At 42.8% G+C, this 13,323-nt stretch overlaps 1 protein-coding gene across 2 annotated transcripts; it reads right to left on the minus strand.

Moving 5' to 3' along the window:
* Window positions 1-278: 278 nt before the first annotated feature.
* gtf3c4 (general transcription factor IIIC, polypeptide 4) lies at window positions 279-6,873 on the minus strand. 2 transcript variants are annotated; one of them, XM_028417892.1, is made up of 5 exons: window positions 6,545-6,873; window positions 3,723-5,447; window positions 2,831-2,961; window positions 2,324-2,412; window positions 279-484 (listed from the first exon to the last, which is right to left on the minus strand). In XM_028417892.1, exons 1-5 carry the CDS (start codon window positions 6,857-6,859, stop codon window positions 420-422), a joined length of 2,325 nt encoding a protein of 774 aa, XP_028273693.1. In that variant the 5' UTR covers window positions 6,860-6,873; the 3' UTR covers window positions 279-419. The 2 variants fall into 2 exon arrangements, with proteins under 2 accessions (XP_028273693.1, XP_028273692.1); XM_028417891.1 differs by lacking the exon at window positions 279-484 and having other exon boundaries at window positions 1,731-2,412.
* Between the last annotated feature and the right edge of the window lie 6,450 nt (window positions 6,874-13,323).

A 13,323-nucleotide genomic window follows, 5' to 3' on the forward strand; every position in this document is an offset into this window, starting at 1 on the left:
ACACAAGGAAAATGAGGAGAGCTTATTTATGGTGCCCTGAAGTCCTACTGAATAATAAAAAACTCCACATATAACCACATTTTAAACTTTGTTTCTGTGCACCCTTGTGCAAACACTGCACTTGACTGGGAATTAATTTTAGAGGGGGGAAAAATAAAGAAATCTGTAAAGTTTGATTCCAAAATGTTTTACCTCGGTAAAATATTCATGTGAAGCCACGGCAGCTTCTCTGCACAGTTTGCAAGCTACGTTAGTGAGTAAAATAAAGACTTCCAACCAATAATCAAAGCCTTTTATTAACACTTAAAGAAGGATTTAACTTAACAAAATACATTAAAAAAAAAGATGAAAAAAAAAAGTGTCTGGAAAAAGTCCCTGTGTCAAAGCTCTGAAGGTCACAGGGAAGCCCTGAGGTTTCTTTAGATCATCGGTGAGTCACAGAAGGAGCAGGGCGCCTGCAGTATCTTCCTTATCCACTCTGGATCTGTGGCGAAAGAAAACAAGGAAAGGATTTTAATTACATAAATTACATTCCCAGATTACACCATGTGGAGCAGCACACTACAGCAAATCATATAGGTAATGAGAAAAATTGCAGTATGGCCACTGGGGGCTGGCTCCAAAAAGAGTCAATCTGAGTAGATTCCCATGTTAAAAAGTCCTAATCTGGAAATCCAGAAATAAACATTTGGTGGCAAATGGCGTCAAGATGGTGACACATTGAGTTTTAAAAACCTTCTTTAGGAAACCCATGGGTGATGTCCAAGCAGGGCCGGCCTGAGCCTTTATGGGGCCCTAAGCAAAATTTCATACCACCACCTCAGCATCAGATGCTTCATCATCCTATAGGCTGCACTGTGTGTGTAACATACCCACTATCATTACCATCCCATCCTGTTTGTATTAATCAATGTTATTTTTTAAAAATATAAAATATATATTTTATCATGGACTTTTGGTGCTCTTGGGGGCCCTAAGCGACCACATATTTCGCATATGCCTTGGGCCGGCCCTGTGTCCAAGATGGTGTGTCCATCTTTATTTAGACTGCAAGGGTGACACATTGTGATCATTGACATGCCATCAAAATACTCTCCTTATATAATCACTTTTCACAATAAATGTTTTATCTTGCCTTTCTCAGCTTTAAACTGGCACATCAGTTATGTATTCCATGTTTTAAAAAAGATTATATTTTTACTATTAACCGCCTTAAAAAAAAAACCAGAATAATCCAGACATCTGCAGGATGTTTTTCGACAGGCGGTGGTAGGATTCTGTTCTTGACAGATGCCAAAAATGTACAGACCTGTCAGTCTTTAGCTCAGATAAGCTGCAATGACCAAGAGAGCTGCGCCTCAGGCACTCAGGCAAGACAGATAAAGACCTGAGATGCATGCAGCCGGTAGATGAAGCAGACCCTAAAACGCTGTAATGTTTTTCTCTCGCAAATCTAAACCATTGCAGACAAACACAAAACTGGTAAAACCAACCAGGTCTCCAGCTTCTCATTTTAATAATATGCTGTAAAATATTGCAGTTGTGCATTATTATGGTGATATATACATTTATGTGTAATAGACATGTGCATTGCATAATATATTTATTAACGTGCATGCATTTTAACCTGGATAAGTGGCCCACTGTGGTAATAAAGTAAGGGAATACTAAAATATATCATTCATTACATGTGGTCTGTTCATCGTGCAGTGTTTTTGTTTATGGTCTTGGACATACTGATTATAAATCCAATCACACATGGCAAAGAGAAATGAAAAAAACTGCTTTTTGGAATCCTGATTATTGTTTACTTGAGGTTTAAAATATCCCAAAGACTGGTGCAAAAACCAGGCTCAACTTGCCTCTTTGTTGCTGGTTGCTTCCTTCTCGGTTTTCTTTAAAAAAAATAAATACACTAATTCTGTTGGTAAACCCTTTAAGACTTGGTTCCAAAGATCATCATACCCTAGGGAAAGTGGAAATTATATTATGGACAAACCTGCTGTATGTCCACAATATTGCTATAATGTGATAGAAGTGACACAGCTTTAAGGTGCAGCCAAGAAAGAATGAGCTCTGAGACCAGTGACTCAACCCCTGACAGCAATATGATCAGTGTGACACATAAAGAAATCGAACCCGGCTAATTTCTACAATCATTTGTGTTATTAGGTTTTTAATGTGACTCAGAATCCAACACGTCACGCAGTGATCTGAGCAGCAGAGCTGGATGAAGGCTGACGTTGAAGGTGACAGGAGGAGATGGCTGATCGAGAGTGTGACTGTGAAATGGAGGTGGAGGGAGATGGAAAGTGGCGCTTACCCTCAGGCTCTGGCAGTCTGGCAATGCTATCCAGCAGGAGGCACCGTCTGAACGTCAGCGTCTGGCAGGCCTGGTATGACAACACACACCTGGAGGAGACCGAGAGAAACACATTAGAGAGCTGGCTGGCTGGCAGGGACAGACGCGCACACACACACATATATACACACAATACAAAAGTAGAGCAGTGCCAGCACTGAGGTACAACTGATGGGCACAGATTTCCCCCTCAGTGCCCAATAGAGAAACCACGTTCTAGTCTGAGAGCAGGCAGGAGGAATGTTTGACAGACGATATTTATGAGACGATGAGAGCGGTGCATGGGTAAATATCAAAAGGTGGGAGGCTTGATTACTGCTCAGCGAAGGTAAATAAACTGTCAAAATAAGGCATTTGGCATTAAGATTCAATTCATGTCCTGACTGTCAGGTTCAACTGAATTGCCTGTGAAGCAAAAGCTAATAATCTTTAGAAGTTGGAAGCAGTTTTCTAGGATGATCTGCGTACCTGAGCCACATGTGTCCGTTTTCACAGATGGCTTGTTGGTGGTCTGTGAAGGGCAGCACAGCCTGACACAGGCTGCAGCGCTCAGAGAATGTCTGCTTGTTCATCTTTTTCTTGATGTGGCCTATCAGGACCTGAGGAAGACCATGCATAGACACAGAGCCAGAGGGTGTAAATAAAGACAAATGCAACATGCAGTTCAACTACAGTTTTGTCTGGTTGCATAGGAGGAGACAGTACAAATGTTATTTGTGAGTTGACTGCATATTTTCCACTGAATTCCCAAGAATTATACTATTGTATTTGGAATATTCAGTACTGCTGCCAGAAATGGCTTGAGCCAGGTTTAAAATTCTTTATGTAAATCATTATTTGGGAAGTTAAATTTGAATACATTTCTCTTTTGTTAATAATGTGTTTATAATTTATGCTGTCTTTACATTCAAGTGAAAAAATAAAACACCCATTGTATTTATAGTGCGAGCCTAAACGTCCATAATGTTTTTGAACTCCAGAGCTGTAAGTGAGAATATAAATGGCCAATGAAAAACAAAAATTCACCCCTTGAGTCAAACCTAGTATGATTTGAGTGACAGCACTACTGGCAAAGACAGGTTCTTAACATGAGCCACATTAGCATCAACAGCTACCCCTGCAGCTGTGGCAACATGTACTGTTGCAGTTGTGCATGAAGTTTACTTACAATGTTTAAAAAGTATGTGGACACCAAACAACAAGCTGAGAGATTCATTTATGGATTTAATTAGGGGAAGCAAATGCCAGAATATTTTGGGAAAATAAAGAGTGTATGCTACATCAGCAGGTCATAGGTGTCTGCATACTTTTGGCAACATAGCAGTAATACTGTATAACAAAACGAGTCCCTGTGCGTTACCTCTGATGCTCTGTCGTTGTCTTTAGAGAGGTACTCCACCAAGCCACAGGTTGGTATGCTGATGTTTTCTGCCACCCAGGTGTTGAGGTACACCACCCCCAACACCTTCTTTATGTTTTCTCTCATGAGGTGGGTCTCCACAGTGTTGATCAAAGACTGCACCTCCGCCCTCCGCTCCTCCTGATTGTCCTCGCTCTCCTGCTTCACTGCAGCAGGCTCGTCTCCCTCTTTCGCTGCATCCTCCCCGTCCTTGCTGTCCTCATCTCTTATGAACACCTTGTTTTCCTTGTGTGTGGGTTTCCAGCTGAGATCCGTATGAGGTGTCTGTAGTGACTGATGCAGAATACGCACCAAAAAAAGCTTGAAGCGCCAAAAGTAAGATGAGTCTACTTCCTGGATTTTCTTTTCGAGTTCTTCTTGCAGAGATGCTGGGATGCACTTGTTTTTCAAAATTTGCCACCTCACAAGGTCGAGCAGGTCTGCCATTTTGTACAAGTTCTGTGTGGGGGACTTGAGAAGCAGACTGGCTGCAGCCTCAGGTGTTTTCAGGGTCACAAAGTGAACCTGGTAAGTCCTGTTTACTGGATGAAAGCCACCAACCATACCTTGTGTGGTGACAACTGCAACATACGCTCCGTTACGGCTCACTGCAATCCCGTGCATCCTCCTTCCAGTTAAGTTCTCAGGTCGCAACATGTCCTCTTGTTTGAAAATCAAAGTCTTGTGTGTAAATGTTGGCGTCAGCTTTTTAATCCAGCCGTCTGGGGAACATGTGTATACTGCGACACCATGCTGACTGACCGCTAGTGAGACCACAGGAAGCGAGTGCAGACCTGCGATGTGGGAGTTGTGTACATTAAGTCCAGCGGGTGAAATCATGAGCAAACACCAAAAGACGTAGCAGCCACGCGATGCGACAATGAGGCTGCAGCTGGATTTGTGGATCGGGTGGATCATGGGGACACATTTGATGTTTTCAACAGCAATCTCGTCACACTCCTTCCAGAGGATGACGGGATGTCGGAGGGTGAAGTAGCCTTTCACTCCCGACAGGCTTACCGGCACTATCTTAACGGGTCCCACAGCGCTGCCGATGATCAGGCCACTCATCCGGCGATCTGCGTTTTCATACTCCCACCATGCCAAGTCACTGGGTCTGCTCACACCTGATTCGATGATGTCATAAAACACCACACTATCCCCGTTTGTAAAGGGCAACACAAACTTCCATAAAACAAGATCACCGTTTTCCATTAGGACAGCGAGGAGGACCATCTCCACATCGACACACACGTTGTCGGACTGAACCTGCTTGATGGTGTAGATGCTGGACCACTCCATCCTCAGAGGTGTCTGCATGTGAAAACGCCGCTGAAGCTCCTCAAAGTCAAGCAGGTTTTCCTGTGGCGGCTTATTGTCCTTTTTGGCATAGCCTCGCTCCTTTAGCCTCTCACTATACTTTTTGGTCAGATCCACTAGAAGGTTCCACCCGAGACGCTTGTGGCTGTTATGAATGGTGAGTCTGTGGTCAAGTGTCAGGCAGGCGAGCAGGCAGCGTCCACTAGAATCACAGCCTAACGGAGACCAGCTGGCATATTTTATTCCTTTGTGCACGCCAATAGATGGGTTTATGACCTTGTCGGCCATAAAAACTTGCCTTACTGTGGGATCAGGATGTGTTGTGAACTTCTCCATCGCTTGTGTGAGGTCAGCTGACGGCCCCACCTTAACAGTTAAAGACAAAAATAATTAGGATGAATAAATAAATCAGGGATTTGTTCTCTTTACGATAATACACGTTCTATTTAAAAGCAGTTAATCACATCTCCAAATGACAGCAGGAATCCGACTTTGCCTGCCTGCCACTGTGGATTATGGAAATTCAACTGCGTCCAAGATTGTATCTGCCAAGTGGATTTTTGGAGTGGAGACGAACCTATAAACACTTGTGTTTACACAGCAGAGCAGCTGCGCAGAGACAAATTTACTATATCCAAAATGTTTCTCTTCACCACCATTTGTACTCCATCGCATCTCCCCCCCCCCCCCCCCCCCAATTTAGATCAACAGCTGCCAAACTAATAGCACACAAGTGAATATACACTTGGCTTGCCCAAGTTGCCTAACAAATACTGATACTATTACAACAATGTTCCGCTCAACATGTGACATCATCTGCTTTTCTCTCCCATACAAAAAAGGGATGTAAAGACAATATGAATATCAGTTTGAATAAAATAGTATTTATGTTGAGAAATATAATAAGATAACAATATGCTGGGAGTGCACCAAGTGGAGCAAGTAAACATATGCTAACAAATATGCAGCAAGACAGGACAAGACAAGACAGACAGATTTCACAAATACAGCTGCCAGTGAGTGAAATGAGGATTACAAATGTGACTCAACAGTACCTGTTTAACATGTGTATATAAGGATATTGCAGTGCTCTCCCTTATAATCCACCTCGCACATCTGTGCACATCTGCTCTGCTTATAACTGTTCATTACACTCACAGTACAGATATTCATTTACTGCTTACGAAACTGCACTGCTGCTCTCAGACTTGTGTGTAATAGTCAAGAGATCAGACACTTAATAATTCATCAACAATATTTACTGTATTCAACTGCAGTACAAGACGTGATTAGGCGGGAATCGAACCGGGGATCCACTGCTCTTGTGGTTCTCTACTCTGACTGTTAGAGGAAGGAGGAAGCATCTAGCGTGCAATGTTTCCCAGCGCCATTTCTATGAACAACTGTACACGCTAAATTATGGTTACACCACTATAAACAGGCGAATATCTGCAGTTATTTACCCGCAGCTTGCAGGCTTCCGTCGGGACAGGAATGGACGTCCTGTGCAAAGTTAGGTCCTGCTTATTGCTGTGGACATCACACACCAGCTCTATCACCGACAAGGAACTGGAGGTACACACGGCCAGTCGGTGATCCTGCGACCAGTTGAGAGGCTGTAGTCCGCACACCGGAGCCATGAGCGGAACGACGGGGTCCCGCTTAACCGACACATCTTCCCTGACGAGCAGCAGATCATCTTCGTCTTCTGGCTCAGTCTTGATAATAACATTCCCAGAAACTAGCGGTATCGTGTCACACGCACTGGCAGCCGCCATGTTTATCTGTAAGGTGGAAGTGACGCGAGAGGGAGCGGGATGAAAAAGAAGGAGGGACTTCCTCCGCTGGGTAAAATAGTCCACAGTGCGCGGACATAATAATAATAATAATAATAATAATAGGATTTAATGTAAAAGGCATATCCTGTATTGCATATTAGTGTTAGTATTATTAGTATTAGTATTAGTATTAGGACTAAAGTTGACTTTAGCAGACTCGCTGATAAATAAATACTATTGTGTGGAAGCCACGACCTTACTACATGATGTATACATTTCATTAAAGGCTACTGATACATGACTAAGATACTGTGAGAGCCCTCGATTGGAGCCATTATAAGAGCTGAAAACTAATATAACTGTTTTTATGCAGGGATTACAGTTTCTAAGAAATCTTAAGAGAAGTCCAATACTGAAGGTTAAAGAGATGTCATTTACACAGAATCATTATTTCTGATTGTTGACATTTTTGTCATTTATGCTTTTATTGAAACATATTGATTACTGCCACCTCCACAGACCTTTATATCCCCTTTAAATTAACAGTCCACAAAGGAACAAAGCTGTAATAACATCTTGAGCTGTCATTCAAAAAGGTTTCAAAATACTGATTTAATTTATGTTGTAAATCACATTATTGGAAAAGGTCTGTTTATGGATTTTGATACTAAAATAAAATACACAGAAATCAGATAAGGGGTAGTGAGTTTATATAAACCTGATATTGTGATTTTTAATCTGATCAGAAAAATTCTAAATATAATAATAATAATTATTATTATTATATAAAATTGATAAATATCATGTGTAGTGTATAGTACAATTCAAAAACTTAAAAAAATTAAGTCCCATGTGGTCACCTCTGTAAGGTGTAAACTTATATTTTATAATACATATATATTTGATGTATTCTAAATATATGTATCTATATTTATAATTGCAGCCTTGGACAGCATGTCAGGACTTGCTCATCGTCTGTATTAATTAGATTAGATTAGATGAAACTTTAATGACGTCCATGGGGAAATTTTGTCATCTGTGTGACAAATTCATTCAAAAACAGCAGGACTATGTTGAATCAACACTGGCACCCTACAATGACGAATACACCATTCTGAGAAGAAAGAAAAGGAATGAGCCCAATCACTCACAGAAGCAACATTTGTCATTTCATCTGTCCGAGCACGGTCACTCGTCACCAGGAGAGATCATTAATTGTCATTAATTAATAAAAATATGCAAACTGTCCCGTCCACAGTTGATGGCTCAGATCTATAACAGCATGCTCGGCGTGACGAGTCACCGGACGCTCCTGTGCGGGGTTAAAGGTCAAACTGCTGCCGTTGGATGCAGAGCAGGAGGAGTCCCCGGCAGACAGTGATTTGTTACAGCCCTCACATGAAAGCTCCTCCCGCAGTAGCTGCCTGACTCTCAGCAAGATGACAGCAGGATTTCAACAGGCAGGAGTTATTTGTCACAAAACAAATTGTTACAAATCTGTGAGACAAATATAGAATAGCGCGCCCACCATGTTTTAATCTCTCATTTTTCTGTCTTTTGTTTCGATAATCGAAATGAATAAATGAACGGGGACCATGGTATGTTTCATTCTTAATGAAGCGTGTAGTGAATGAATATTTTACATACCTGCTGTGTGTCTTTGGTGGGTTTTGACTAGGGACCCAATCCCAACCCGGGATGTATGAATGTTGGATTAAACATTCATCAAATGCTGTCACAAAAACTTTATCCTCTCCTGTCAACCACACATAAAGATGGAAACAGTCCCCAGTGCAGGCCAAAGAAGCCCAGCCATGATTTGAACTTCAGCCTTTGCTTTGCTCATTGTGTGGTAGTGGAATTATTTAGGCTGCACTGGACTCATGTCTGAAGATATATAGGTTATGTAGTGTGGGTTTATGGATATGGATGGGGTCAGCGCGAGTCAATCCCCTGCATCTCTAATATCCACCTGCTGTCTTGTTATTGCCTGCAGGTTCCTTCTCAGCCTTTCAAACCTCAGTAGACCACATCCTCTTCTGTTTGCTGCCTCTGAGAGCCAGTGGAGCCGCTTACATGTATCTTGTGAAGAAGCCCGCAGGGACGTTTTGATGCATGGTTCATCATACATGTTTTAATCATTCAGTCTTTCAGACACCTCCCAGGAGGAGGCTGCTGCAGCACATTACCGAGTACACACAATTAGTGATATAATCATGATGATGATAATGAAATGTATTTAGAGCATATCAGCGTGGTTCATTCTGTTCGAGGGAGACTGCAGCCCTGGAAAAGCCTCGGTGCTCGGGCTCCTGGCGCTCTCCCCCCCTGGAGACTGGCAGAGCCCGGCAGGTTGCCACGTCAGAGATTAGCAGTCATAGCAGTCGACTTGGCGCTCCTTCTGCGCCGTCAACTGCAAAATCCTCACCTGACAGGTGTTGCTCTCAATCAGTGCTCCTCTGCCGCACCTCGCGCTTCTCCTTGGGGTTAGAAGGGACGAGGAAGTCTTCCTTCACCCTTTATGCATCCTGACAGCCACTAGCAGGAAATGTTCTGAGATGTACTGGGCCAGAAAAGCAACAGCAAATCCCCCACTCAGTGAAAAACCATTGATATCACATCAGTGAGATCAGTAGGAAACACAGCAGTGGCCTTTTATTTAGCTCTCCTCGGGGATGTTCAGTCTCCTGTAAAAGGTCAAGGTGATAGGATGTCAGGATCAGAGGGAGGGCTTCAGTGCAGGAATAATACTACACAGTGTAAACCTTTAACAGTGATCACTGGTCAAAAATGACAGCAGTGGGCCAAGGGTGTGTTTGTTTTTGAATGGAATGGTGTTTAGATTTCTGGTAATGCCCCATTTGAGATATATATTTGCCAAGAAAAGAAGTGATATTCACCCCTAAAACACTGCCATACACACTGTGGCATTATGCAAATGAACCATGAAAACTGCTTTTTATTAAAAAATAGATTTGTTAAAAGTTGTTTCACAAAAGACTATATTAAACATTTAAACACTCAATTCTCCACTGGTGGCTTACAATAGGAGCAAATAAAACTAACAACATGAGAAGTGAGAAAATGTGGTGACCTGGCCTGTGGGCTAGACTGGTGCATAAATCCAACGCACCTTGATAAGGAGGAATATTAATCGAAGCCCCGCCCACTTCTTTTTTGGCCGTGTGACGCATTTAGAAAACGCGATTTGAAAAAGTAGGTCAGACGGCAACATGGTATAATTTCCAAAACTAATAGTTCTATCAACAGTCTTTAAACACTAGCATTTTCTTTAGGACAGAAGTTAGACTTATATTTGTGTGTTTTGCGTGAAATACCTGAGGGATGTATCATCTGCTGGGATACCTGAGGTTAACCAGGTGAGTAGCAGCTAGCAACTGTAAAGAATTTATGTATAGTATATAAAAAAACGTATCTGGTTGTTATTGAGCTGCTATGTTTACTTGTTATACTTGTTTTGGGGAGACTTACTGTTTGTTGTTGAGCATATTTAGGAAACAGTGCAAGTGAGTCCATCTGACTGATTACCAGTAATAGTGACTCAGTATTGTCTGTGAAGCAGATAAATGTTAGAGCTCATTCAATATGCTCCAGCAGGCCTGGGTTCCAAGACCCCTTCAGGGGGGTCGCCAGAAATCCAAACCTTTGTCTGTTTTAATATTGATAAGTTCACAAAATTAAACGTTGTTGCTTCATCAACTCTTTAATCATAATTACATCTAGATGAGCATTAACTAAAAGAAAGTGAAAACTGATTGTTGTTGTTTTTTTTTTTTTTTGCTGTACAGGGCTCAGCCTTTCATGTGTGCAAGTAGTGCATCTAACTTTCCAAGCAAAAAGGTTGTGAAACACTGCTTTAGCAAAATCTTCACATCTTTCTTGCTCTTTATATTTCTCCCTAAATGCTTGCTAGTTTTTTTTGGATTCATATACAGCTGCTGTATTTTTTTCCAATGTTTTAGTGAACAGGTGATCAAGGAGCAGCATTTCCACAGCACCCCAGTGTCGCCCTACATGCCAAGGATAGACCCAAGAGCGAGGACACACGGAGCTCACCACTCACCTGATTGGTTGTTCATCGCATGAGTTCGACCAAGGGGCTCCAAGGATGCTGAACATGACACGGGCAGCTGAACGCTGAGGTATGTGTGTGACTGTTGAGTGATGAGTGATAGGTTAGAAGATGTGTCTTTGCTGTGAAAGTGACGATGAACAGTTGCTTGTCTTGTCTCCCTTTGTGTTAAAACAAATTTCTACCCATGCTGTGACAATCCCATGGCTGTGAAAGAGCACTATTGTGGCATTTCCCTAAACAAGCGAAATGCCCCACAGTGTGATTGGTTGCAGAGCCAATATTTTCCCAAGGCATTTCAGTGTGTATCTGTAGGAAATTAAAAATGGAGCTTTGTGATTCACAAACTGTGGATACTTCACAAAAAAACTCTAGAACTGCTGAATCAAGAGACTGTTTAGTTTACAAAATCCTGCCACTATTTATTAGTTCGAGATTGTGTTTACCCAAGACCAGGCCCTAATCTGTGGGTTTTTAGGGGAAACGTGGGAACTGAATGGGAGGAACTTGTGTAAAAAAAAAAACAGCTCTTTCTATATATTTCTATTTATTCCCAGTGATAATGGCTGAATTATTCATCCTGTGTGATGATTAATTAAAAAAGGCCCCAGGTCCTGTGGCAGGTACAGGCTGCTCAGGCACACACTGACATTCCCATGTGATGTGCTGGATGTCTCTCCCTCCATTCACCCTCCTCCTGCTTTCCTCTACACATCTTTAGGGAAGGTGCCCTAACACGTGATGCCTGTGCACCCAACATATTAACCTAAATCACAAATACATGAGGTGAAAGACTAGAGCCTGGTAATCATGTGTTCGAACACAGGGTCAAGTCACAGCTCTAATCTGCAACTTGTATAAATGATGTACTTTATTTTAGACTCAACAGTACATCATTTGTGTGATGATTTAAATATTCTGACATGTTACGAAACAATTTATGGATGAGCCCAGTGGCTAAGTTCACTTTAGCTGACATTACAAGTTCCTATGAAAGCTTCACTCAGACTCAGGATAGGTTTGAGCAGGTTAGTTCATGCTTAAACTGTGCTCCAGCAAAAGGCTTGCAGTGTGGTTGTTTGTTCTGTCTTGGTAATAGATTTTTTTGGAGACCTTTCCTCCACATTGGTGCATTGTGTGACTTGCTGTAACCAGCAGTTGATTGTTGCCAGACTCAGGTAGGCAGCGGTGGTTTTGTCCCGTGACCCAGTATGGGCATCTGGCGGTGGGAGGACATGCCCTGTGGCAGTGCCAGGGGAAGGCCAGGAGGGCCGGGGTCCAGGCCTGCATTCGCTTCTGCTCAGGCCCCACTAATGGAACGGGGCTGGGCCGCCCATATGGCACTTGTGAGAAAAGAACTGGGGACTCTGGAGGTTGGCAAGCAGAGTCACCAGGCAGTCTCCCGTTAGATATTAAACAGGACAGGGCCAGACCTATGCGATCACCCCAAGACCACGAGGCATTATGGATGTGCTCACTGATGGGGATGGAGGCACACCTGCAGCAGAGCACACTATCTGCTGTTCCAGACAGCGCTGGGGAAAATAACGCACTCACTGTGCTCCTATTTATAACAAACAGAGAGACTTAAAACTAATAGTCTTATTTTCATCAGCTAGAACCTTCCCTTTCTTCAAGCTAAAATAATGTAAAGAGATTTTAGTGGGCAAATACACGTAACATATTTGCTATACTTATTGCAGTCAATTTTGAGTGTGTTTAATTTGCAGTAACTACTCGGTGAAGGCCTCACAGTCTGGGTTAACAAGCCAGAAACTTAGAGGATGTCCTCTACAGTTAGAGGTCAAGGAAAAATCAGTTTGCCAGAATGTACGCAGTGCTAGCTCCATGTTCAGAAGCTGGCCAGATAGGCAGTGTGTAGGCAATGAGGTGGACAGGGGGAGAGCAGTGTAGCCCACCAGCCCTCTCTGGCACTGGCCCGACCTGGCTTCTCTCTGAGCTGCATGGGACCAGGGGAAGGAGAGCCACACGGGATGGGAGGAGAGAGGAAAGTGTGCTGGGCTGGACTGCAGTGCTGCGGTATGGACTGAGATAATGCTTACCCTCTAGAACAACTCTGTGACTGTGCCACACAGGCTGATGCAAACGGAACTAAAATTACCACTTCAGGGTGACACTGGCAATTTGTACTGCAGACCTAAAAACAGAGAAATAGCGAGGGTAATTGCAGTCAGCGGAAAAATACAGTTTGACGTTGCCCTGCCCTGGTTTTCCTGCTAATACTCCATTAAAAAGTGAGGCCAGACTTTTAAAACAGGTCACTCTTTATAACCCCCCCCCCCCCTCCTATCTCAATTTTCTTTCACATCTCTCTCCTCCTCCTCCTCCTCCTCCTCCTCCTCCTCCTCCT

Source organism: Parambassis ranga, chromosome 12 (assembly GCF_900634625.1).
Source record: "Parambassis ranga chromosome 12, fParRan2.1, whole genome shotgun sequence".
Classification (NCBI taxonomy): Eukaryota; Metazoa; Chordata; class Actinopteri; family Ambassidae; genus Parambassis; species Parambassis ranga.